The 24,869-nt window shown below is 41.5% G+C and overlaps 1 protein-coding gene across 9 annotated transcripts in view; it reads left to right on the top strand.

Moving 5' to 3' along the window:
- The window catches only part of NR3C2 (nuclear receptor subfamily 3 group C member 2), a 365,926-nt gene that overhangs the window by 289,105 nt on the left and 51,952 nt on the right, over window positions 1-24,869 (top strand). For all 9 annotated transcript variants that reach the window (XM_078002311.1, XM_078002313.1, XM_028848799.2 and 6 more), the window contains exon 6: window positions 516-660. In XM_078002311.1, the coding sequence (XP_077858437.1) occupies window positions 516-660 (145 nt within the window). The remainder of the gene's footprint in view (window positions 1-515; window positions 661-24,869) is intronic.

Genomic DNA, 24,869 nt, shown 5'->3' with positions numbered 1-24,869 from the left:
TACCATAGAACTTTATCAAAGTCTGATATTAACCTGGACCATAGGAGGCACCACATGCTCATTTTTTAAGCACCACAAATTCATGAAGAATGAAATCTCCCACCATTATTGCAGACACACAGGGGTTGACAGTTATTAGATTACCCTTTATTTTAGTGTTATTAATTGTGGGTGGGACAAAGCAAGTTTTGCAGGTTAATACAAATTCTCTCAATCTAACCAAGGGTTTTAGGCTGTCATCCATACTGAAATACTGAAACTCACTGAACTTTGCAATTTTAATTTGCCCTGGCGGTTTACCCTCATCTGGAATTTAGGATGAATTTAAAGTGAAATGTGGAACAGGACTGGGCCTGTGGTAGGAGCTCCGTAAATGACTGTTGAATTGATCTGAGTCTATTAGGGAAGAGAAAAGTGAAAGAAAGGTGGCTGTTTGGGGCTGACTTAAGAAGCATCTTCCTGGAATGTACTTAAATGCTAAGTGTATTTCTGTGATTAATTGTTTTGTTCTTCAGGATTTAAAAACTTGCCTCTTGAGGACCAAATTACCCTAATCCAGTATTCTTGGATGTGTCTATCATCATTTGCCTTGAGCTGGAGATCGTACAAACATACGAACAGCCAATTTCTCTATTTTGCACCAGACCTAGTCTTTAATGAGTAAGTACCTATTAATTAGCCTTCATAAAATAAACTGCAGTTATTCATTATGCTTTCTTTCAATAATTTCTAAACAGGTATACGTTGGTGAAAGAATCTACTGAACTGGCATTTTTTAACGTTAAAAATTTACAGATCTCTAGGAACTTAAAAATTACTCTTTGCAACATTACACTGTACACTTCTGAGTATATATAAATCAGTTTATATAAATTCCACATAATAATATGTGGGATATATCCCAAAAGAAAGATGATCCAGTTGGCTCTGAAAATTGACTGGTACAAAGCCACAGTTAATAGAAAACAGTCTCTTTTGGTATCGACTCCAATTGGGAAGACGATCTAATTTCTAGGAAATGTGAATGTATAAAGTGCCAGCTTTTACGAGCATCATATAATGGTTCTTTTGTTAACAGTATACAGCTGCTCAATGTGTTTTCATGACAATCGTAATTACCCTTCTTTGCCATCATAAAAGAAGCCAAACTGTTATTCTGTAGCGAAACATTTTTAGTTTTATGGTGCATTTTAAAGACTGAAAGAATTGTAATCGGTTTTTCTTTGGCCACAGATTCCTTCCTATTTTAAGTTTACGTTTTAATACTGTTTGCATTCCTCATTAGCACATTTTATTTATGTTTATATCTAGCAGTGCTTCTTTGTAATTGTTGGGTCAAGAAATACTTAAAAGGGAATATTTGAATTATGATAGTAACTACAGCCATAGTCTAACAGATGGCTCTCTCTAGCGATAGGAAAATAGGGGTTTCAGTAGGGGAGGCAGATGAGAAATAGGTTGGTGATAAAAGCAAGAAAAGTAATGCAAAAGATGAAAAGTAGAGACAGATAATGCCAACATACCGCAATAGTACCAGTAGTAATTTACCTAAGAGGACCAGTTTGCCCACATGTGATATACTGCAAAGACAATTTTATTCCAAACATAAATTAGAAACATCAGTTGTTGGTTCTCGAGGTGGCCTTCTTTTGGCAATTTATCAAAAAGAATAATTCTAGTACTGCATCAGTTTTCACCAAAAGCACGAAGTAAAGCCAAACAACTGACATGCACAATTTAATTAACTTGTATTCCTCAATAATCAACTGATATTATTGAATAGTAAGCCCGTTTTAAAATATGTTCTATAAACCAGAAGGAAAAACATATTAAAGAGAGTTCTTCTTTTAAAAGGACATGTGAGTAAATAGGAATCTCTATTAATGCCATCAGTGTTTCAACATTTGATTTTAACAGAAGATTAAAACAACCCATTTAATCTTATTAATACATCTATTAATTTTTGTCATAAAATGCATATAACATAAAATTTTTCATTTTTAAGCATACAACTCAGTAGCATTAATTACATTCACATTGTTGTGCAACCATCACCACTATCTATATCCAATACTTTTTCATCATCCCAAACAAACTCTAAACCCATTCAACAATCAGTCCCCATTATCCCCTCCCATAAACCTCTGGTAACCTCTAGTCTATGAATTTGCCTATTCTGTATATTTAATGTAAGTGGAATCATACAATATTTGTCCTTTTGTGCCTGGCTCATTTCGCTTAGCCTAATGTTTTCAATGTTCATCCATATTTAGTATGTTTCAGAATTCCATTCCTTTTTATGGCAGAATAATATTCCAACATAGGTATATCAAGTCAGTCCTCATTAGTGGATTCTGTAGTTGCATTTTTTTGCAACTATTATTTGCTTACTGAATGCATTTATTTATAATCTCAAAGTCAATACTCACAGGATTTTCATGGTCATTCACAGACAAATGCAGAGCAACAAGGAATTTGAGTTGCCAAGAGAGCACATTGCAGCTGAGCTCACACAAGCGGCCACTCCAGCATCTTGTTTCAGCTTTCATGCTATACACTCATCCTTTTCACAGTCTAGTTAGTGCCACATGTTTTGCATTTTTATGCCTTTTGGTGATTTCACCGTTTAAGATGGCTGGCCGCTAGACGTAGTACTGAAGGGCTAGCTAGTGTTGTTCAGCTCAAGAAAGCTATGATGTGCCTCACAGAGAAAATAGGTGTATCAGATAATCATTACTGAAGCATAAGTTATGGTTCTGCTGGCTGTAGTTCAATGTTAACAAACCAGGAATATATGTTAAGTAAGATGTCTTTAAACAGAAATACATATGAAACAAAATTAGGTATAGATCAGTTGATGAAATGTGACCAGAGGTTGTAAGGACCATTACCCCAGACTTCCCCTATAGGACGGATAGTTGTACATTTGCTAATTCAGTGTTTGCTGCTGTGACTTTATAGAACATGACTACAGCAAATATTTTATCCAATCATCTGTTAATGGGCAGTTTGGTTGTTTCCACCTTTGACTGTTATGAATAACGTTGCACTGAATATGGGTATACAAATATATCTTTGAGATGCTGCTTTCAGTTATTTCGGTACCTAGAATTGGAATCCCTGGGCATATGGTACCTCTGTGTTTAACTTTTTAAGGAGACACCACACTCTTTTTCCACAGCAGTTGCACCATTTTGCATTCCCACCAGCAATGTGCAAGGGTTCTAATTTCTCCACATCCTTGCCAGCACTTTTTTCTTTTTATTAACTAGCCATCCCAGTAGGCATGACGTGGTATCTCACTGTAGTTTTAATTTGCATTTCCCTAATAGCTAATGATGTTGGACATGTTTTCATATGCTTATGGGCCATTTGTATATCTTCTCTGTAGAACTGTTCATGTAAGTTCTTTACCCATTTTTTAATTGGATTATATGTCTTTTTGTACTTGAGTTGTAGGAGTTCTTTATGTATTATGGATATTAAACCCTTATCAGAGGCATGATTTGTAAATATGTCTCTCAACCTGTGACTTGCCTTTTTACTCTGTTGAAAGTGTCCTTTGATGCACAAACATTCATAAGTGCAGTGAAGTCAAAATCTCTTCTTTTGTTGCCTTTTCTTGGGTGTCACTTATTACTTTTTAATTGTTTATAAATATCTGAATATAAAGGGCTCCAAACAATTACAGAATTGTAAGAATGTTTTTTCATAAATAGAACTTAGGGGAAAGCACCTTATATTTGCAGACTGGGAATAATGTACTTAAAGGGGTTTGGAAATAAATAAGAAACAAACAAAAAAAAAAGGTCATGTAAGCTTTGTGTATTTGTCTATTCTAGAGGATATTGATACAGATAAAATGGAAACAACAAAAGATAAATGCTTTCTAATATTAAAAGTAGTTAAGTGTTATTGATGTAATTCCATTAGAATGGACATTTTGCTCTCTGTTCTTAAAACTTTTGACCTCAACCCAACCCAGACTTCTGTAGGGTTTCTTCCTATCAACTAGAAAGAACAGAGCAAAGCTGTGTTTTTCAAGGGGCTAGTGTGGATACTACTCTGGGGAAACAATTGGAAATTATATAAAGCCTTTTGGTCAAATTGCATCAAAAAGAGAGCTCGATGTGGCAGCTCTGTCACTGGGTACCATGATAGACCCTGTATCTTTTAGGGAAATCAGTAAGTTACAGAGCATGCCCGAATGCATACGTATACATGCTTCATCTTGCATTTATTCCAGGAATATTTATTAACTGTTGTCAGTATTCTAAGCAGTAGTTTTAGAATAGTGAGAGAAAAAAATCCCTCTCTCATAGAACATACAGTCTACTGATGTATGACTGATGTAGAGAGACAGAAATACTGAGTTTTGTAAGTAAAATATAATTGCGATAAGTATTGAAAGGAAAAGTGCTCTGAGAGCAGTTAATGGGAGAGATTGATCTAGTCAGGAAAGTCTTCCCTGGGAATGATTAAACTGGTGTTCCCCAGGTGAAGGAAGTATATGAGGAGGAAAGTTGATCTAGCCTGAGAGACCAGCATGTGCAAAGGCCAAGTGACAGGAAGGAACATGGGCCTTCAATGCAAGACCATGTGGCTGGAGGGGAGCCTAAGGCCAGGTCCTGTGGGTTTCAGAGGCCACATCAGAGACTTGGCTCTTTATTTTAAGAGCAGTGGAACAGCCATTGAATTATTCTAAGTGATGGGGTGGCATTTCCAGATTTGCTTCCTGAAAAGATCCCTCTGAATGCAGAATGGAAAATGGGTTAGAAGTGAATCAGAGCAGATCTTGGGAAACCAGATCTTGTGATGGGAATTCAGGTGATAGTGTAAGGTGAAATCAACAAGAATTGCTAGTGGTTGGATATTGGCAAGGACTGGAGTGGGGGAAGAATTAGCTGTCTAGGAAGACTTCCAAGCCTCTGCCATAAGTGCCAGGAAAGATTTGGTGCCCCTCACTGGGATGGGGAATAAGGGAAGAAGACTCAGGTTTGGAAGGGCAGGGGAAGGGAGAGCCTGGGACCAATTTTAAGGGTAAGATTGACTTGCCTTTGAAAAATTATCCAAGAAGACATTACATAGGCAGTTATTTCTACAGGTCAGAAACTAAAGAGGTGTCCTGGCTAAAGTTAAAAATTTTGAACTCATTTTGGAAGTAGTATGTTAAAAGAGGAATATCGTGACATGGATCTCAAGGAAAGAGAGGACTTTAAGAAAGGAGATGCGACTACCCTATCATGTTTTATGTTTTTGTGATCCCAGTGAGGTGTGACCTAGAAAACTCAAAGCATGCCTCACGCATTGCCTGCCAATGCCTTATACATGCATATCTTCTGAACATGTTCTATGCTTTCCCTGAGTCATTACCTGTGCTTTCGGACCCTTCCACAACGGCAAAGGCAGCAGTCTGGCATTTTGTGTAAAGCAGTAGTGATGCAGCTCACTTGACGGCAGAGTACACCGATGTGGTCCTCGCTTGCTCTCCCACCAACCCTTGGCTGTTTACACCACCTCCCACCTGGTGTTGCCAGCTCTTAGGTGCGTGTATCTCTGCCTTATTTCACTGGCACACCTCATTGAAGTCATACACTCTGTCTTAATCATTTTTGAATCTCTAGCAGCTGGCATTGTGCCTGAATCATAGTAGGTACTCCATAAATATTTGCTGAATAAATGAATTATTGAACAAATGAACCAAACAATCTATTAATCAGTCTGAAAGGGGCTTCCTAAGTTTACATTTCTAATTATGAGGATGAAGTTTATGATGAAGTGGGATGCATGGCCTTCCTGAACAGAGGCATTGCAATATTTTTTTTTTTTTTTTTTTGAGACGGAGTCTTGCTCTGTCACCCAGGCTGGAGTGCAGTGGCCGGATCTCAGCTCACTGCAAGCTCCGCCTCCCGGGTTTACGCCATTCTCCTGCCTCAGCCTCCCGAGTAGCTGGGACTACAGGCGCCCGCCACCTCGCCCGGCTAGTTTTTTTTTGTATTTTTTAGTAGAGACGGGGTTTCACCGTGTTAGCCGGGATCGTCTCTCGATCTCCTGGCCTCGTGATCCGCCCGTCTCGGCCTCCCAAAGTGCTGGGATTACAGGCTTGAGCCACCGCGCCCGGCCGGCATTGCAATATTTAAAACAGAGGAACAAAACTTTGGGTTTACCTTCAACTGTGACACAGATCTGAAAGTTCCCAAAGATCTTATTCTCTGGTATTAGCATCACTGGAGATGGAGGAAAGGTGGGAAATAGGGAATAATAAAGGAAACATTCTTTCTAATTTTTTATTAAACATTGGGGTGAAGATATTAGTTAATACTTTAAATTAACATAGAACTTTTCTTATTATAAACTCAAAACTTTTCAAATATGTATTAAATGATTAATTATTCAATTTTACCTTGAAATAGCTTATCATATATTGCTACAGATCGCTGCAAGTATTCAAATTTCTTATCAATTCACTACACATATTAAAACTCCCACTGAAGCCTGTAATGACTTTTTTTTTTTCATTTTTCTTTATAAGTTCTGAAATGAAGGTTCAGTATTACTCTTTTACATCTTGGCTGATATTTTAAAATTAAACATATATTAAAGACTTGCTTATACTACCTTAAGTAGTAGCCCAGTAAAAAATGTTTTTGATGATCTTTTACTGTCCTCAGCGTCTGAACTTTGGATTGTTTTGGTTCACAGACTGTTGGCGAGAGTGAGAGAGGGTTGAAGTCTTAGTGGCACTTCACATACCTCTCCAGGAGGAAGGTGACTTCCACCCACACCATCCTGCGTCTGAAGCACTAGTTGTGTGAGGGCAGCTCCATTAGATGAGTACACAACTCAGTTGCCATCGGGTACTTCTTCTCATGTTTTCATGGGGTGCTACCTGTTTCTTTGTGTCCCCCGTTGCTGGGTTAGTGTGCTGGCATAGTCCAGTTGTCCTCAGTGAGGGTTCTCCCCGGGCCATCCTGCCAGCATTACATTGCCAATGAGGTCCCTCTGTACCTAACATTCTGAAGCTCCACGAGGCCTGGCTTCCAAATGGGTTGTGTGTTCCAAAGTCTGTCCCACCGTGGTGGAAGCTGGGATCAGAGGATCCTCATGGAGGCCAGGAGGGGGTCGGAGGTATGGCGAGCCCCCAGCGTCCCTTCCCACAGGGAGTGGTGGATCTTCCTGAGCCACTGGAGGTGACTTCTGTGCCTGGACCCTCACCCCAGCAGGGTCAGGGCCAGTGATAGTTGGGGGACAGGAGTTCTGATGAGAGGAGTCAGGGATGTAGGATGAACCTGATCAGCTCCTCCTTCAATGGCTGGTTTTGTTCTTCCTTCTCTCTCCCCAGCCCACTTCCCCTTCTCCTCCTTTCAAGTTAGGATTTCTTACTTCTCCTTGGCTCACTGGGAAACTGTTGTGTGATTTCTGCAGCTTCCAGTGTCTGACCCTCCTCCCTTTTCTTCTCACTTCTCCCTGCTCCTTCCTTTCCTTTCCCTTCTGTTACTCCCCTCCTTCCTTTTCCCCTTCTCTCTCGTTCTTCCACCTCCCACTGCCCCATACACCCCTTTTCCTTCCACTGAGAAACCTACTCCTGAGATTTCCATTGTTTTTTTAATTTCTGGGTAAGTATGAGGGAATGAAGTTCAAAAGAAGGAAACAAGTCTTCCTTCCATGCCTTATTTTTCCGTTGGACCCTATGAAAAACCAGACCTCGCACCAGCAGCTAGAGGGCCAAAGCCTGCAGCCCACGGCCTGACCATGAAAGCAGCGCCCCCTGCAGGTGGCACACGTACTGCCGGCCTCGCCGTGGCCGCACTGTTCCCAGCGGGGAATCTGTCTGGGCCTGCAGCAACCTTAATTCTTGCCTCCTCAGAAGAAAGAATTTGACTGAGGGGCAGAAGGAGAGACTGAGGCAAATGTTACACAGCAGGAGTGAAAGTTTATTAAAAAGCTTTGAGCAGGAATGAAAGGAAGTAAAGTAACCTTGGAAGAGGGTGAAGCATGTGACTTGGGAGATCAAGTGTGCAGTTTGATCTTTGACTTGGGGTCATATACGTTGGCATGCTTTCTGGGAGATTGCGTCCCTTCTCCCCTGATTCTTCCCTTGGGGTGAGCTGTCCGCATGCGGGGTGGCCTGCCAGCATTTCAGAGGGAGCATGTGCAATGTGTTTACTGGAGTTCTATGCATGCTCACTTGAGGTGTTCCTCCCTTACCAGTCCAGAATTCCTAGAAGGTCATACCAGCTGAACTCCGCCATTTTGCCTCTTCATGCGCATGCTTGAGCCCACTCACCCAACTCCTGAGATCTTATCAGGAAGCTGCTTATCACCAGTTTCAGGTTTTTCTATCTATTAGGAGACTGCCTTTCCCTGGCACTGGCTGACACCACTTATTATTTTAGAGAAACAGTATAACAACTGCCTGACCTGAGGGTCACCTGACATTGTTGATGGCAGTAAGAGGGACCTCTCCTGCCCTGCTCATGTCTGCCTGACTACCTACTGTAACACTGCCACTGCCTATTTTGCATCTGGTTCTCTTCATTCCTACCTGGCCCTTGGAGACAGTGGAGCTCAAGACTCTTGAATAAAGAAAAGCAACGTCATAAGTAGAAAATCGTTGATCCTTATCTGCAAAGGACAGAAGCACTCTAGAATGGAAATTGTGTTTTTACACAAAAGCAGTGTTTAGAGGCCATATTCCCACCTGAAGGAGGCTAGACAGAGTGAAAGGGGAAGGGACAATGGGGCTGGAGGAGGTTTTATAAGCTATAAACAAGAACAGTCATTTAGTTATATACAGGGAAAGAGGATAGGTAGATACAAGTCCCCAAAACCAGAATGATTTCCTTCCCTCCTTTCCCCTACTTCTTTTTAAAATAGTATTTATTCCTTTTTGTCAGTCTATCATAGTGATAGGGATTAGAGTTGGAGAAGAAAGCCACTTCTAGCCAGGCATGGCACCTCACACCTGTAATCCCAGCACTTTGGGAAGCTGAGGCAGGAGGATTGCTTGAGTCCAGGAGTTCAAGTCCAGCCTGGGCAACAAAGACCATGTCTCTACAAATAATTAGCTAGACACAGTAGGGTACACCTGTGGTGCCAGCTACTTGGGAGGCTGAGGTGGGAGGATCACTTGAGCAACCAGGAAGGAGTTCAAGGTTGTAGTGAGCCATGATTGCACCACTGCACCCCAGCCTGGGCGACAGAGCAAGACCCTGTCTCAAAAAGAAAAAAGAAAGAAAGAAAAGAAAAGTCATTTCCAGACATTTTAACAGAGGAAGTGAGAGGAGGGAAGTTCTGGAAGAAATGGATAACCTGCTGCAATGGTACTTCTGAGTTACATCATAATAAGAGAAGTTCCAATACTGAGCACGCAGAAGATAGTGACTGCCTGTACCTGAGAAAGGGGAAAACACCTAAGAGGGGAGTATTAACTTAAGATGAGAACTGAGGGGACACTTCCTAACTCAGTTCTTCAGTTGTCTTTTTTTTTTTTTTTTTTTTTTTGAAACAGTTTCGCTCTCGTTGCCCTGGCTGGACTGGCTGGAGTGCAACGGTGCGATCTCGGCTTACCACAACCTCCGCCTCCCGGGTTCAAGGGGATTCTCCTGCCTCAGCCTCCCGAGTAACTGGGACTACAGGCGTGTGCCACCATGCCTGGTTAATTTTGTATTTTTTTTAGTAGAGATGGGGTTTTCCCATGTTGGTCAGGCTGGTCTCAAACTCCTGACCTGAGGTGATCCACCCACCTCGGCCTCCCAAAGTGCTGGGATTACGGGCATGAGCCACCGCGCCCAGCCTGTTGTTTTTCTTCTGTTTTGTTTCGTTTTTATAAAACCCTGCTTCTCATTTTAGACTACTTGTGGGAGAAGGAAATAAGTGATATTTATTGTCCTTTCATTTGGCAGATACTTATTGAGCAACTTCAGTGTACTAAGCCCTGTTCTAGGCAGTGGGAATGCAACAGTAAACAAAATAAGATTCCCTTCCTTCATGGGGCCTACAGTCCAATGGTAGGTATAGGTGGGTGACATAGCAGAAAAAGTGGATGCGGCATTGTGAAACAGTCCTGCCTGCAGTGCTGCTAGAGAGCAGGGCTTGGATCCCATCCCTGATACTTGTATATGGCAACAGCAAAAATGGTACTTAAAATAATATGTCGTTTCAGTGAATTTCCTCAAGAGCTTTACTAGTGCCCTTGGTTAGCCACATTGGCCTCCTTTTGCTGCATCGAGGATCCAAACTCGTTCTTAACTCGATATCTGTTCTCTGTGCAGGAAGATGGCTCTTTTGAGCCTTCTTGTCTCAGCTCTAAATATTTTTTGTTCAGACAGATTTTGCCTGATCATCTGTATTAGGCTGTTCTTGCATTGCTGTAAAGAAATACCTGAGACTGGGAAATTTATAAAGAAAGGAGATTTAATTGGCTCATGGTTCTACAGACTGCACAGGAGGCATAGCACCGGAATCTGCATCTGGGGAGGCCTCAGGAAGCTTCCCATCCTGGCAGAAGATTAAGGGAGAGCAGGCACATCACATGGCAAAAGCAGGAGCAAGAGAGAGAGAGGAGAGGGGGGTGCGCCACACACTTTTAAATGACCGCTGTCACCAGGAGGACAGCATTTAGACCAAGGGGATAGAGCTACACTGTTGATTAGAAATCCACCCCCGAGGCTGGGCATGGTGGCTCACGCTTGTAATACCAACACTTTAGGAGGCCCTGCGGGCGGATTGTTTGATTGCTACTCAGGAGTTCGAGACCAGCCTGGATAACATGGTGAAACCCTGTCTCTACCAAAAATACAGAAAATTAGTCGGGCGTGGTGGTGCATGCCTGTGGTCCCAGCTACTCAGAAGGCTGAGGTGGGAGAATCACTTGTGCCCAAGAGGTGGAGGTTGCAGGGAACCGTGATTGTGCCACTGCACTCCAGCCTGGGTGACAGAGTGAGGCCCTTTCAGGGGCGGGGGTGGGGAAGAAAGAAAGAAGTGCACCCCTGAGATCCAATCACCTCCCACCAGGCCTCACCTCCCACCAGGCCCCACCTCCAACACTGAGGATTACAATTTAACATGAGATTTAGAGGGGACACATAACCAAACTATATGATCGAGGATCTGTAGATCCTAGAGCTGTCCATCAGATCTAGAATACACTCCTGCCACTTCCCTCCCCATTTTATCATATCTCTGTTTTCTCCCTAGTAACTCTCCTGCCCCCATTAGCGTAGGCTCTGAGAGGGCAGGAACCTGGCCTGTCTGATTTACCTTTGCAGTGCCAGCTGCTAGAATACTGCCTGGCATTAGTTAAGCACTTGATGAACTAATTAATTTTAAAATGCTATTTTCAGCATATTTCCTGCTGCTTCTCTGCATACACTCCACACCAGCCAAATTAACCTTTCTCTTCCCTAGGTCTTTCTACTGCTGTGCCTTTGCTCCTAATACTTTCCTTCTCCCTCAAGCCCAACCCAAAGCATACTTTCTCACTGCCAACTTGTCTTACCATTAAAGAATGATGTTCCCCTCATACACTCTATAGCAGTGGTCCCCAACCTTTTGGGCACCAGGGACCAGTTTCATGGAAGACAATTTTCCACAGACCTGGCAGGGTGTGGGGATGGTTTCAGGTTGAAACTGTTCCACCTCAGATCATCAGGCATTACTTAGATTCTCATAAGGAGCATGCAACCTAGATCCCCTCACATGCACAGTTCAACTAGGGTTCGCAGTCATATGAGAATGTAATGCTGCTACTGATCTGACCGCTCAGGCGGTAACGCTCACTCACCTGCTGCCCACCTCCTGCTGTGTGGCCCAGTTCCTAACAAGCCATGGACTGTAATACAGTCTGTGGCCCCAGCTTGGGGACCCCTGCTCTATAGTACTTCTTTTATATCTCGATCATTTGGTACTTACTGTGTCTATATATGTTTTTTACTCTAGGTATACTGTAAATGCCTAGAGTACAGAAAATATACTTGTTAAAGTTATCCATAGTGTCTAGCAAAATGTGTGTGTGTGTGTGTGTGACAGAGAGAGAGAGAGAGAGAGAGAGAGAGAGATGGAGTCTCACTCTGTTACCCAGGCTGGAGTGCACTGGTGTGTTCTCGGTTCACTGCAAACTTTGCCTCCTGGGTTCAAGTGATTCTCCTGCCTCAGCCTCCCGAGTAGCGGGACCAAAGACACCTGCCACCATGCCCAGCTAAATTTTTGTATTTTTAGTATAGATAAGGTTTCACCATGTTAGCCAGGCTGGTCTCAAACTCCTGACCTCAAGTGATCCACCCACCTTGGCCTCCCAAAGTGCTAGGATTACAAGCATGAGCCACTACACCCGGCTGCAAAAATACATATAACTGACACTCGGTGACTGTTTTTGGTTTGTTAATGTGTGCTCTTTCTGGCACATGGATCAGAACCCAATTCCCTGATATGGATTGACCTTTCAGTGTTTTGGAGGCTTAACATGTAAACTTAATGAAAAAGATTCAGTTTTGCAGACTTCTTTAAATTTTACTTCAAGAGTACTGCTGTATGTTAATATTCCATGTATGATATTTCTTGTAGCGTTCTTGAGAAATTTCCTAAGGAGTTAATGAAGCTGAGTAATTGCCAGGATAGTATGAAATTAAAGCAAAACAAATATGAGACTGCAAATGGAATGAACTGTTTAAGCTATATATTACTATATTGGGATCAGATAGAGTAGTAATGATGCAAGAAATATATCCAAGCTTTATTCTGGCTAACTAGAGGGAGCTATTTTTCATTTTTAATAAAAGTCTAAAACAGTTTAAGATCATATATTGTCTTTAAAAGGCTTAGTGTAGCTAATATTAGCATATTGCTTTTTATTTCCATTAACATGCTCAAGGACCTTGGTCTCTTCAGCTAAAAATACTCTTCTTTTCTATATAAAATAAAGTTCCTGGAGTAAATTTCTTTTTTTTCTTTAACTTTTGTAGAGATGGAGTCTCACTGTGTTGCCCAAGCAGCATAGTGGCACGACAGCTCACTGCAGCCTCGATCTCCTGGGCTCAGGCGATCCTCCTGCCTCAACCTCTCAAGTAGCTGGGACTATAGGCACATGCCACCACAACTGACTAATTTCTTCCTATTTTTTAGAGACAGGGCTTCACTCTGTCACCTAGGCTGGAGTACACTGGCGTGATCATAGTTCATCGTAACATCAAACTCCTGAGTTCAAGCAGCCCTCCCATCTCAGGCTACCAAGTAGCTGGGTTTACAGATATGAGACACCACGCCCAGCCTGGAGTAGATTTCTTTATTGAAAATTTGGTAAATGGGGAAAAATTATTTTTATGCAGTGATTCTATTCCCAGATAGGGCAGGTGGAAAGGAATAGGCAAGTCAATCCTAAAACAAAGAAGGGCTCCAGACTCCCCCCTTGACACAGGCCACAAGACCTAGAAATAGTAGCTTTGCTGGCACTGCTCTGGATTGAAGAAGGGGAACACACTTGAATGTGTCTTGCTGCTTAAAGCATTTTATGAACTTCTGTCTTCAGACATTTCTAGAACTGAAACTGAACCACACGATTGTTTTTTATTATTCCCATGAGAGATGATTTAATTTTTGTTTTATAATTTTCCCCTTTTCCACCCGTGAACCCCAAGCTTATTTAATAGGGTCATGTTGGGGAGGGCTCTCAAAAGGTTATTTAACTTTCCCTGGGTTCTGGCATCTGACACTGTTCTGAAAGAAACAAGTGGAGGATGAAGGGAAACAAACAAGAAGGTCATATTTGGAGACCCTCGGCCTCCTTATGAAAGCACACTTGTGCACTTGGATCAGTGGAGCTGCAGTAGGAGTGTTGTATGAGCCAACATACATACCTACAGGTGTGACAGCCTTGTATAACATCATCATCACAGACATCATCTGTGCCCCTGTCCCTTGAAGTGGACATCACTTCAACAGAAGCAGTGGAATTAGCAGTTTAGAACCTCCCCACTTCCTGTCCGCTGCAGCTGTATATCAGTCTCCACTTACCTTGGCACTGCAGTGCAAAAGTAACTGATAATCAAGTAGTTTAGAGGGAGATTTGAAGGATTCTGAGCTGATGCTGAAAGCTTATGGAAGGTGTCATGCTAAATACTATCTCCAATACTTCATTTTATTTAATCCTCACAACTCTGTGAGGTTGGACTTTATTATCCTGCTTTTAAAGATGAGGAAAGCCCAAAGTTTTGAACACAGGTGTCTCTCTGTCCAAAGCTCAGAATTTTTCAGCTATAAAAAGGTTTCTAACTTGACTATGGAATTTGGATTTTCAGGCAGTTACACACAGTATAGAGCTTTGGAGCTTAATAATGGTTTCAGACATGATATATATTTGAAACTCTTACTGGCCAATCATCATTGTCCATATTGTACGGCAATAACACAATCCCCGAGTCTGGGTAATTTAAAGAACCATGATTTATTTCTTACAGTTATAGAGGCTGAGAAGCCTCAGATCAAGGGGCCCACATCTGGCGGGAACCTTCCTGCTGCATCATCTCATGGTAGAAGGCAGAAGGGCGCGAGAAAGAGAGAGAAAGAGAATGTGCATGAGCGCAAACAGTGCTGAAACTTGCTTTTATAACACATCCTCTCTTAAGATAACCTACTCCTACCAGAACATTAATCTATCCATGAGGGCAGCATGACCTAGTCACCAGTTATTAGGCTCCACCTCTCAACACTGTTGCATTTGGGATTAAGTTTCTAACACATGTACTTTGGGGTACATACTCAAATCATACCACTAATCATTTGTCATCTTTCATAAGAATTATCCTTTAAGTGAGATGGCCGGGCACCGTGGCCCTGTAATCCCAAAACTTTTGGAGGCTGAGGTGGCCAGATCGCTTGAGCTCAGGAGTTCAAGAACAGCCTAGGGAACATGGCAAAACCCTGACTCTATAAAAAATACAAAAACTAGCCAGGTGTGGTGGCACGTGTCTGTGGCCCGAGCTACTCAGGAGGCTGAGGTAGGAGGATCCACCTGAGCCCAGGGAAGTTGAGGCCACAGTAAGCCGAGATCACACCACTGTACTCCAGCCTGGGCAACAGAGCAAGACCCTGTCTCAAAAAAATAAAATAGGTGAGAGAGACATACCCAGTAGATAAACAACACAAATGAGAAATAAAGTGTTCTTAGAAAAACTGGAACTTTGGTTCCTATTTTAAATTATTTCTCCATATCTGTTTTTCTTCCTTTCTGATTTCATGACGGTACTTAAGAGCTCAATTGTTGAAGATGTAAGGCCCAGTCCCTAATATTGTCGTTAATGAGCTTCATGTTGTTGAGTGAGTGAGCCTTCGTTTCCCTTCTACAGAATGAGGGAATTAGCCCAGACCAGCAGTTTGTAAACGGTGTGTTCTCAGGACCCTTTTACACACTGAGATCATCGAGAATCCCAACAAGTTTTTCTTTATGTAAGTTATATCTATTGATATTTACCCATATTAGAAATTAGGCCGGGCGCGGTGGCTCAAGCCTGTAATCCCAGCACTTTGGGAGGCCGAGACGGGCGGATCACGAGGTCAGGAGATCAAGACCATCCTGGCTAACACAGTGAAACCCCGTCTCTACTAAAAATACAAAAACTTAGCCGGGCGAGGTGGCAGGCGCCTGTAGTCCCAGCTACTCGGGAGGCTGAGGCAGGAGAATGGCGTGAACCCGGGAGGTGGAGCTTGCAGTGAGCTGAGATCCGGCCACTGCACTCCAGCCTGGGTGACAGAGTGAGACTCCGTCTCAAAAAAAAAAAAAAAAAAAAAAGTAAAACAACTTTTCTAAAATATTGATTTATCAATTTGTTTTAAAAGAAACATAAAGCCATCACATATTATATAAATAACATAAAACACAAATATTTTTATGAAAAACAACTTTAAAAAAAAAAAGTGAGAAGAATGGCATTGTTTTGCCTGTTTGCAAATTCCTTTAATCTGGCATTCTCTTTTCTGCTTCTTACATTTAGTCTGTTGTGATGGGTTGTTTTGGGGGAGGTATATGAAAAAAATTTAGCTTCACCCAGATACATAGTTAGAAAAAAGAGGATCTAACAGACACCTTGAAAGGGTTTTGGGGACACCCTGGTGTCCTCAGAACACACTTTGAGAACCGCTGGACTAGATGACCTTTAAAACCCAACCCAGACTCTAATTCCGCCTGGCTTTGGTGAAGCCTTACTGAAGATCTGAATCTGTTTCCTCATTCAAGAAAGACTTAATGTATATACCAGATGCTGGAAAATCAAAGCTAGATAGAACATAGTCCCTGAAAGGGCCCATAGTCTAGTAGCAAAATACTTACAGAGCCTTCCACGTGCCATTTACTATACTTGATGCTTTTGTATGAATCATCTTATTTACAGACAATTATATTTTGAAGCAGATGTTATTGTCACTCTTTCATAAATGATGCAGCTGCCTTGGCAGAGAGAGATCCAATAAATTACCTAAGATCACATCACACTGAGAGATGGGCCTTAGGTCTGAGCCTAGGACTCCCCTCACAGCGCGTGCCGTTTTCATTATACCGCATTTCTCCTGTGTCTGCTGAATAATGGAGATGGAAGTGTCTCACAGGTCCCCTCTACCTTCCTATGGTTACGATTATATAGTGCTACTGTACCAGTGAGATAACTTATTCTCATAGCTTTGAGAATGTGTCATTAGAATGTGTTCAAAAAAAAAAAAAGAGTAGTAGTACAGTATTGTAAATGAATATCCTAATCACTTCCCCTAAAGTGAGATTAAATTCTCTTTATTTTTACTATTTAGCTAAAAGATGAACAATAACCAGCATTTCACCAGTCAGAAATAAATATTGAAACTATCTACACTGTGATGGCTATTGTACAGAATCAAAAGAAATGAAACGTAGAACTTCCATCCTCTAGAATTCTATAGTGTAGCTGGTGAGTTACTGGACAAGTAACACCTAAATGCATAAATAGTGGCCTAACAAGGTGAAGACAAGTGACAGGTGACAGGTGTTATGAATGGGCACTCCAGGAGTTTAAAAAGCAGGTGGCAGCTACTCAGGAGGCTGAGGCAGGAGAATCGATTGAACCTGGGAGGCAGAGGTTGCAGTGAGCCGAGATTGCGCCACTGCACTCCAGCCTGGGTAACAAGAGCGAAACTCCATCTCAAAAAAAAAAAAAAAAAAAAAAAGCAGGTGTAGTCTTCTGGACTACAGTGGTCAAGGAAAGCTGCTGGGCAAAACTGTGTAGCTTGAAAGGCCATGTTGTCCTCCGAGAGGGTTAGAATTGGATGGATATTGTGAAGCGGGTGGTATGATCCAAGCGTGAGATGCTGTACCTGAGCAGGAAAGGGGATGGGTCTCTGCAATCCAGAGTTGAAGCTGTCAAACCACAGGGCCAAAAGAACTGTGGGCTTCAGCTTCAGAGGGACAGAGCCATTTCTTTCCCCCTCTCCTTTTGTTCCCTCACCATTTCTGCTTCCCTTCCTTTTCTGCATGACTGGTCCCCCATTCTTTCTCCTCTCATTTTTGTTTCTGCTTGACCCTTTCTCTTTCCTTTCCTTTTGTTCTATAGCCCTTCCTTATCTCATGTAGAGTGAGTGGGACAGTATCATTTTTATTGAATAAAAATGCTACATCCCATTGTCTTACCTTTGAAATTAGGCATGTTAAGGCTTTTCCAGACTTTTCCAGAGAGAGAACACAGACTGGACAAAGTTGTTGTTTTGTTTGTTTGTTTTTCAAACTTCAGTATGAACTTCTGTGCTCTTTTCTTTGAGATGGTTGCTCTAAATTGAAAACTTTGTTTTGCAGCTCCACCAGTCTTGGTCTTAAAATCATTGAAATTTAAAATCATTGAAATTTCAGTTCCGGAAATTACTCAGAGGAATGATTTTTCTTTATTATTATTTTTTTTCCCTGATGGCTTGTCTTAGTTTGTTTGTGCCACTGTTCGCAAAGTACTTGAGACTTAGGGATGTGCGAACAATAGAAATTTATTCTTACAGTCCTAAAGGCTGAGAAGTTCAAGTTGCAGGTGCCAGCAGGTTCAATGTGTGGTGAGAGCTGCCATCTCCTTCCAAGATGGCACCTTGTTGCTGCTTCTGCCAGAGGAAAAGAACACCATGTCCTCACGTGGCAGAAGGGATGGAAGGGCCAAACTCTTCCCTCTCGACCCCTTTAATAAGGGCTCTAAGCCCATCCATGAGGGCTCTGCTCTCACTGCTTACTTGATCTCCTCCTACAGGAGGTGATTGTAGTGGGTGATTGAGAGGTAGAGCCTCCTACAGGCCTCACCTCTTACTAGCATATTGATAATTAAGTGACAATATATGAATTTTGAGGGACACATTCAAACCATACCACTGCTGTTCCTTCTCCTTGTTACAGAAAACATTGCTGCCTAGTGGCTGCCCCTGCCCGCTTTCCTTCCCTCTCACATTCTGCCACCCTCCAGTTCTTTGTACAAAGCATCACAGTGAAGGAGGGCTTGGATTGCACTTGCCTCTCTCTCACAAGATTGCCAAGAGCCCAGTGCTTTACTCAAAAATCACAGGGAGGGTCAGATGTGGTGGCTCACGCTTGTAATCCCAGCACTTTGGGAAGCCAAGGAGGCTCGGATCACCTGAGGTCAGGAGTTCGAGACCAGCCTGGCCAACATGGAGAAACCCCATCTCTACTAAAAAAAAAAAAAAAAATACAAAAACCCGCCGGGCATGGTGGCGCATGCCTGTAATCCCAGCTACTTAGAAGGCTGAGACAGGAGAATCGCTTGAACTCGGGAGGCACAGGTTACAGTGAGCCGAGATTCCACCACTACACTCCAGCCTGGGCGACAGAGCGAGACTCCCTCTAAAAAAAAAAAAGAGAGAGAGAGAGAATCACAGGGAGCTAACACTTTTAAGGTGTTGTCCTTAACACTCACTGCTTCTAAGCAATGAACACAAAAAAACAACAAATCGTTTCTCATTAAAGAGAAACTGTACCGCTACTTCGTTCTGATTAGAGGAAGTTCACAGAATTTTGAAGTAGAGAAGGTTAGAAAATGTCACTTTTACCCTTCATGTACCTTGAAAAGGAATTTCATACAAGTGGATTAAAAGGATAAGAAATATTTAGGCTATACGTTGAATAATCAGTGTGTTCATGTCATTTTGTGTGCAGGTGTAGTGTGTGTTTCAGTGTTGATGTTTTATGGGAAACGAATGTCACTGGTGGTATAGTGGCCTGGTGGTGTTACACTTATTTCACCCAGTAATGAATGATGCAGTTGTTCATAATGTCCTGAACAAAATCTGCTTTGTGACAGATGTTCAGAATCAGTAATAAGAAAGGACGCGTGGCTAATCTCTAATAAATTAATTGAGTTGGACATCACTCTTCTATTCAGGCAGATGATGTATCAGCTTTTAGATGATTCCAATAGAAGAAACTACCTTTCCTACAGAACTGTGGCATCCAGAAATGTTTTCTAGGGTATAATTTGATTAATGAATTTAATCATGTCTGTGATAACAGAGTCTCTGGAGCTTTAACTGTTTTCTTCTTCCAACGTAAGAAGAAAAGGTAGAAAGCAAGTGTGTTCACTTTATAGGATCATAGATTTCAAGATAGAAAAAGGAATCGGTGATCCTATAAAGTGAGCACACCTGCTTTCCACCTTCCTTGTCCCCACCCCAACACATTCACACACTGCTAAAATCACGTCCGCCCATGTGAGCCACTCTCTGCTGTGGCCTTGGAGGCACAATTGTGCACCTAGATTTTATCAGAGTAAATGTCCTTCTCTACACCATCCTGTGCCAGCTTCTGGTTACTGGAGTAATGTGACTTTTGCTTTAGGAAGAATATGACTCCATAAGTTGTTGGTTAATACAAATCTTTTATTGTAGTAGGAAAAAGTAATTCCTGTCACCCTTTACCCAAACAATAGTCTGGTAACGTTTCTAAATTAGCATTTAACTATTGAATTTCAAGAATGTGAACAAAGTTATCAAGTAAAGGAATCCTACCTTTTTACATCCCCATTTTATAAGTGAGGAAACAATAGTTGTTTATTGAAAGTAAGCAGTGTCTTTACGTTTATACCCAAAATGTCCCTGTATGAAGCAATAATAACTCACCAAAGGTTTTCTGTCTTCTGTTTAATCATCTGAGATCAGCATACCATTAAATTTTCAGAAATTTAGTATTAAAATCTATAGCCTAGCCTACAAATATGAGGCTTGATAGTGAAAAAAATACTTCACTAGAGAATTTTTTTTTTTTTTTTTTGAGACAGGTTCTCACTCCTGTCGTCTAGGCTGAAGTCCAGTGGCCCTATCGTGATTCACCACGTCCTCTACTTCCTGGGCTCAGGTGATCCTCTCATCTCAGCCTCCTAAGTAGCTGGGACTATAAGGACCCACATCCTACTAATTTTTACATTATTAGTAGAGACGGGATCCTACTATGTTGCCCAGGTGGATCTTGAACCCCTGGACTCAAGTGATCTGTCTGCCTCAGCCTCCCAAAGTGCTGGGATTACAGGCATGAGCCACTGCGCCTGGCATTGAGAACATTGTTCTTCTGTTTTCTTTCCGTAGATGTAGCAACTCTGGCAATAAGTCTTAACATAGCACTTATTAAGTGATCATGAGTCTCCAAGCTTGCTGTTGGGTGTTTTAACCTTAATATAGCAGTTAAGAGACCAGAATCTGGGAACAGACAGCCTGGATTCAAATCCTAGAATGCTGTTTTCAGTGAGGTTTGACTGCCTTTCCAAAAAATTTCTTGGAATAAGCAAATCATTATAGTCTAGTTGACACTTACAGCTTGTTCTTCTATCAAAGCCATATATAAACTGTCTCAGCAAAGCCTAGAATTTAAAAATTTAGTTTACTAAATCTTAAAACATCCAATGATACTAGAATGGCCTCTGGTAGTAGGCTCTTCTAGTAAGAATTCAGTGCTAGGCATATTCATGGATTTCCCTGTACCAAGGCCCCTAGTATCTGTATAGATAATATCCAGTAAACTATGTTCCTTTTTAATCTCCTACAGTTTGCTCTTTGTCTTTCTTACTTTAGTGTGTGCTGTCTAGACACATATCTCAGAGACAGATGTGCCTCGCATGATACAATAAGCAGTCCTGAAAAGTTGCTTAGAAATCACTTTTTTAAGTGAATTGTATTGGTACTGGCCTGCCTGGGGAAATTCACAGTTCAGGGAATACTAAGATTAAACCTTTGGTCAAGCAAAACATTTTTGTAATGTGATTTATCACAGATACCCCCAATTTTAACTTTCTCTGAAATCTGAATTTTACAGTGGATTATGGCTACACGTTTTCTTTCCTGCACTAAAGACATATATCCTTGTACCCTGAAGAAACCGCTGACTATATAAGTTATTTTAAAATCTACTGTATAAAGGAATGTTTTTAAAAATACTATACATAGGATTTATGGTTTAAAATTTTTTTCCAGACTTTTGGTACCACCAGAGGTAAATTACAGTTGCCATATAACAAGGCCCATTCTACATTTTTAGATTATCATGTGTTATTCTGATCTGTGTAACATGCATTAAAGTCAGTGGATATTGTGATGTTGAAGTCCAAGGAGAGTTGTATGAAAGCATATCTCTTCTGGAACATCAACTAAGGTGATAAAATACTGAATTAGCTTTTAACTATTACTAGAATTGATCATGCAAAATTAAGAGAGAATGGATGAATGTTGTGGACACCAATGGGACATTAGTCTCTCTAACATGTTAGTCCAGTAATGTGTTAGAGATGCAGACCACAATGGAATTCTCAGGTGATTTCTACATCTCATGGCTGAGTTCTACCCTGGTTACAAATAAACTCTGCAAGTACTATAAAAATGAACAGGTGTCAGAACTGCAGCTAGTAAAATGGTCCTTCACAGATATATCTTGTTTGTCAGTTAAGGAAAAATTAATAAGACTATGAAAAAAATTAAAAACAGTAAACTGGAATAATTTGAATGTTCAAATTGGGGTAATTTTTATTCTAATTGAGGTTTGGAAGAAAAAAACCTGTTTTTCTGCATGCTGTTTTTTAGGAATATAATAAGCCCGAGACATGGACCATCTGTTATACTGACCATGTAACAAGATGTTAGATTTATTCAGACAGGATGCGGTTTGCGGTATCAGATGTAAGGTCTGGTCTTTCAGGTTGGCTGTGATTACGCGTGTGCACCACACCAGTCAAGTTATTTATTTCTCTGTTGCAAGATTGACACTATTGCTGCCTAATTCTAGAGGCACGCACACACATTCCTAGAGGCAGTTTACTGAAGTAATAAATAGTATGTTAACAAACATGTTTATTGAGAGGCCTCCTCTTGAGATTCCAGAGACTTCAACCCTGATTGAGCACAACAAAACAACCTTTGTTTTGTTTATATCTACAAAGAAAAGAACAGCTGAAAGTCTATGAAATGTGTTGATTTACCTGTTCGTTTGTTGCCAGATATTTTTTTATCACTCACATAATTGTTGACCGATGCACCATACAAAAATCAGTCATAGAAAGATATGTACCCCACTATCCAGAAGGGTACACAGACCTTCAGAATGATGAGAGCTATGTAGAGCTTAATCCAGGGGCTAATGTGAAATATTTCAAAGGCTGCTTTTTGTAGTTCCTTCTTAAATAAAGTGATGTCGTACACACCTAAAAGGTATTTAGTTGACAAGGTACAGTTCCATGCCATATTACTAAAGGATCTTACATTTAAAAATGTCATTGTACTTTTCATAGGTTCCCATAGGTGGAAGAGTTGGGAACCTCTTGTGCTTGGCATTTATAAAATCAGCTGATGTGAAAGGATTACATTTATTAAATGTGAGTTTGTGGAAACAGAAAGGAGTGATAAAGGTAGTTCTATTTTCCTTCCCCTTTAGAGTACCAAAACTATATCAAAAAGGTCTTTGAGGAACTATTTCTGAGTGACTTTTTGAAATCATAGTTTATTAAAGAATTCTTACCCCGCATGCTTTCCAAAAGCATTTAGCATAGCTTGCAGTAAAAGCACAGATACAGTAAAACTAAAACCATTCAAGACACAAAAAGGTAAAAAGCAAGTAGCTAAAACAGAGAGTAAGACAGATATTTTGTATATTATAAAAGATGAAAGAATGAATCACCTGAATGCTAACAGAAGTTGCATTATTAAACACAAATATTAGTTTCTTAATCAATCTCAAATAAAGTATAGGCTGGGTACGGTGGCTCACACCTGTAATCTCAGCACTTTGAGAGACCAAGTGGGAGGCAGATCACCTGAGGTCAGGAGTTTGAGACCAGCCTGGCCAACATGGGGAAACCCCATCTCTACTAAAAATACAAAAATTAGCCAGGCACAGTGGCACAGGCCTGTAATCCCAGCTACTTGGGAGGCTGAGGTGGGAGAATCGCTTGAACCAGGGAAGTGAAGGTTGCAGTGAGCCGAGATCGTGCCACTGCACTCTAGCCTGGGTGACACAGTGAGACTCCCTCATAAATGGATTATGGGTTGTAGAGATTCTTGTTTTTCTAATTTTCAAACCATTTTAGTTGTGATTAAAAAATACGTATAACAACATTTGCCTTCTAACCCTTTTTACGTGTACAGTTCAGTAGTAGTATTACATCGTTGTGCAACCAGTCTCCAGAACTTTTTCATCTCGCAAAACTAAAACTGTACTCACTAAACTAATTCTGCTTTCCCACCTCCCCCAGCCCCTGGTAACCACCGTTTTACTTACTGTTTCTATGAGTATGACTACTTTAGATAGCTCATATAAGTGAAATCATGCAGTATTTGTCTTTCTCTGACAGACGTATTTCATTGAGCATAATAGGAAGGTTCATCCATGGTGTAGCATGTCAGAATTTCCTTTTTTGAGACTCAATATCCCATTATATACATGTTCCTCATGTGTATCCATTTATCTGTCAGTGAACACTTGGGTTGCTTCTATCTTTTGCCTATTGTGAATAGTGCTGCTGTGAACAACAAATAACCCCTCAATGGCCTGCTTTCACTTCCGGCAGAGATTCATTAAGTAGAAGTTAGCATTAAGAAGGAAGCTTTTTCCAGGCCTACAGTTCAAGGCCCATGTATCACATGAGTCTTAATAAGAACAATCAGGCCGGGCGCGGTGGCTCAAGCCTGTAATCCCAGCACTTTGGGAGGCCGAGGCGGGTGGATCACGAGGTCAGGAGATCGAGACTATCCTGGCTAACATGGTGAAACCCCGTCTCTACTAAAAATACAAAAAACTAGCCGGGCGTGGTGGCGGGCGCCTGTAGTCTCAGCTACTTGGGAGGCTGAGGCGGGAGAATGGCGTGAACCTGGGAGGCGGAGCTTGCAGTGAGCCGAGATCACGCCACTGCACTCCAGCCTGGGAGACACAGCGAGACTCCATCTCAAAAAAAAAAAAAAAAAAAAAAAAAAGAACAATCAGTAACAAAAAATGGAAGTCATCTTCAGAATCCATCTTGCAAAGATGCAGAGTTTTTCTGCAAAGGGCTATTTCTTGGCAAAGTTCAGTGGAGGCATAATGTTAAATAATGTCTGCAAAATGCACTGCTTTAGAGGCCTGCCTATGTGACTTCCTAGTGGTCTAGCCGAATTTCAGGGGTAACACCTTGGGAGACCATTAAGGAGTTGCGTGGTAAGCATGCCCCTGAAACTAGCCAACTCACAGGTGAACTCAACTGAGCCCTTGACAAGATCAAGGCAACCTCAGAATAGAGGTTGCTGATAAGAACCTGGAATGAGAACCTGGAATGGGTGGGAAGTTTAAACCGTCCTACAGATTTAGACACTGGAAGATGGAAGAGCCTCGCTTGTCTTCTCACTGTGGTGGATGGCCACCA

The sequence above is a fragment of the Macaca mulatta genome, chromosome 5, assembly GCF_049350105.2.
Source record: "Macaca mulatta isolate MMU2019108-1 chromosome 5, T2T-MMU8v2.0, whole genome shotgun sequence".
In the NCBI taxonomy this organism is placed as follows: Eukaryota; Metazoa; Chordata; class Mammalia; order Primates; family Cercopithecidae; genus Macaca; species Macaca mulatta.
The sequence above is the reverse complement of the archived record's forward strand: the minus strand, read 5'-3'. Positions and strand labels throughout refer to the sequence as shown.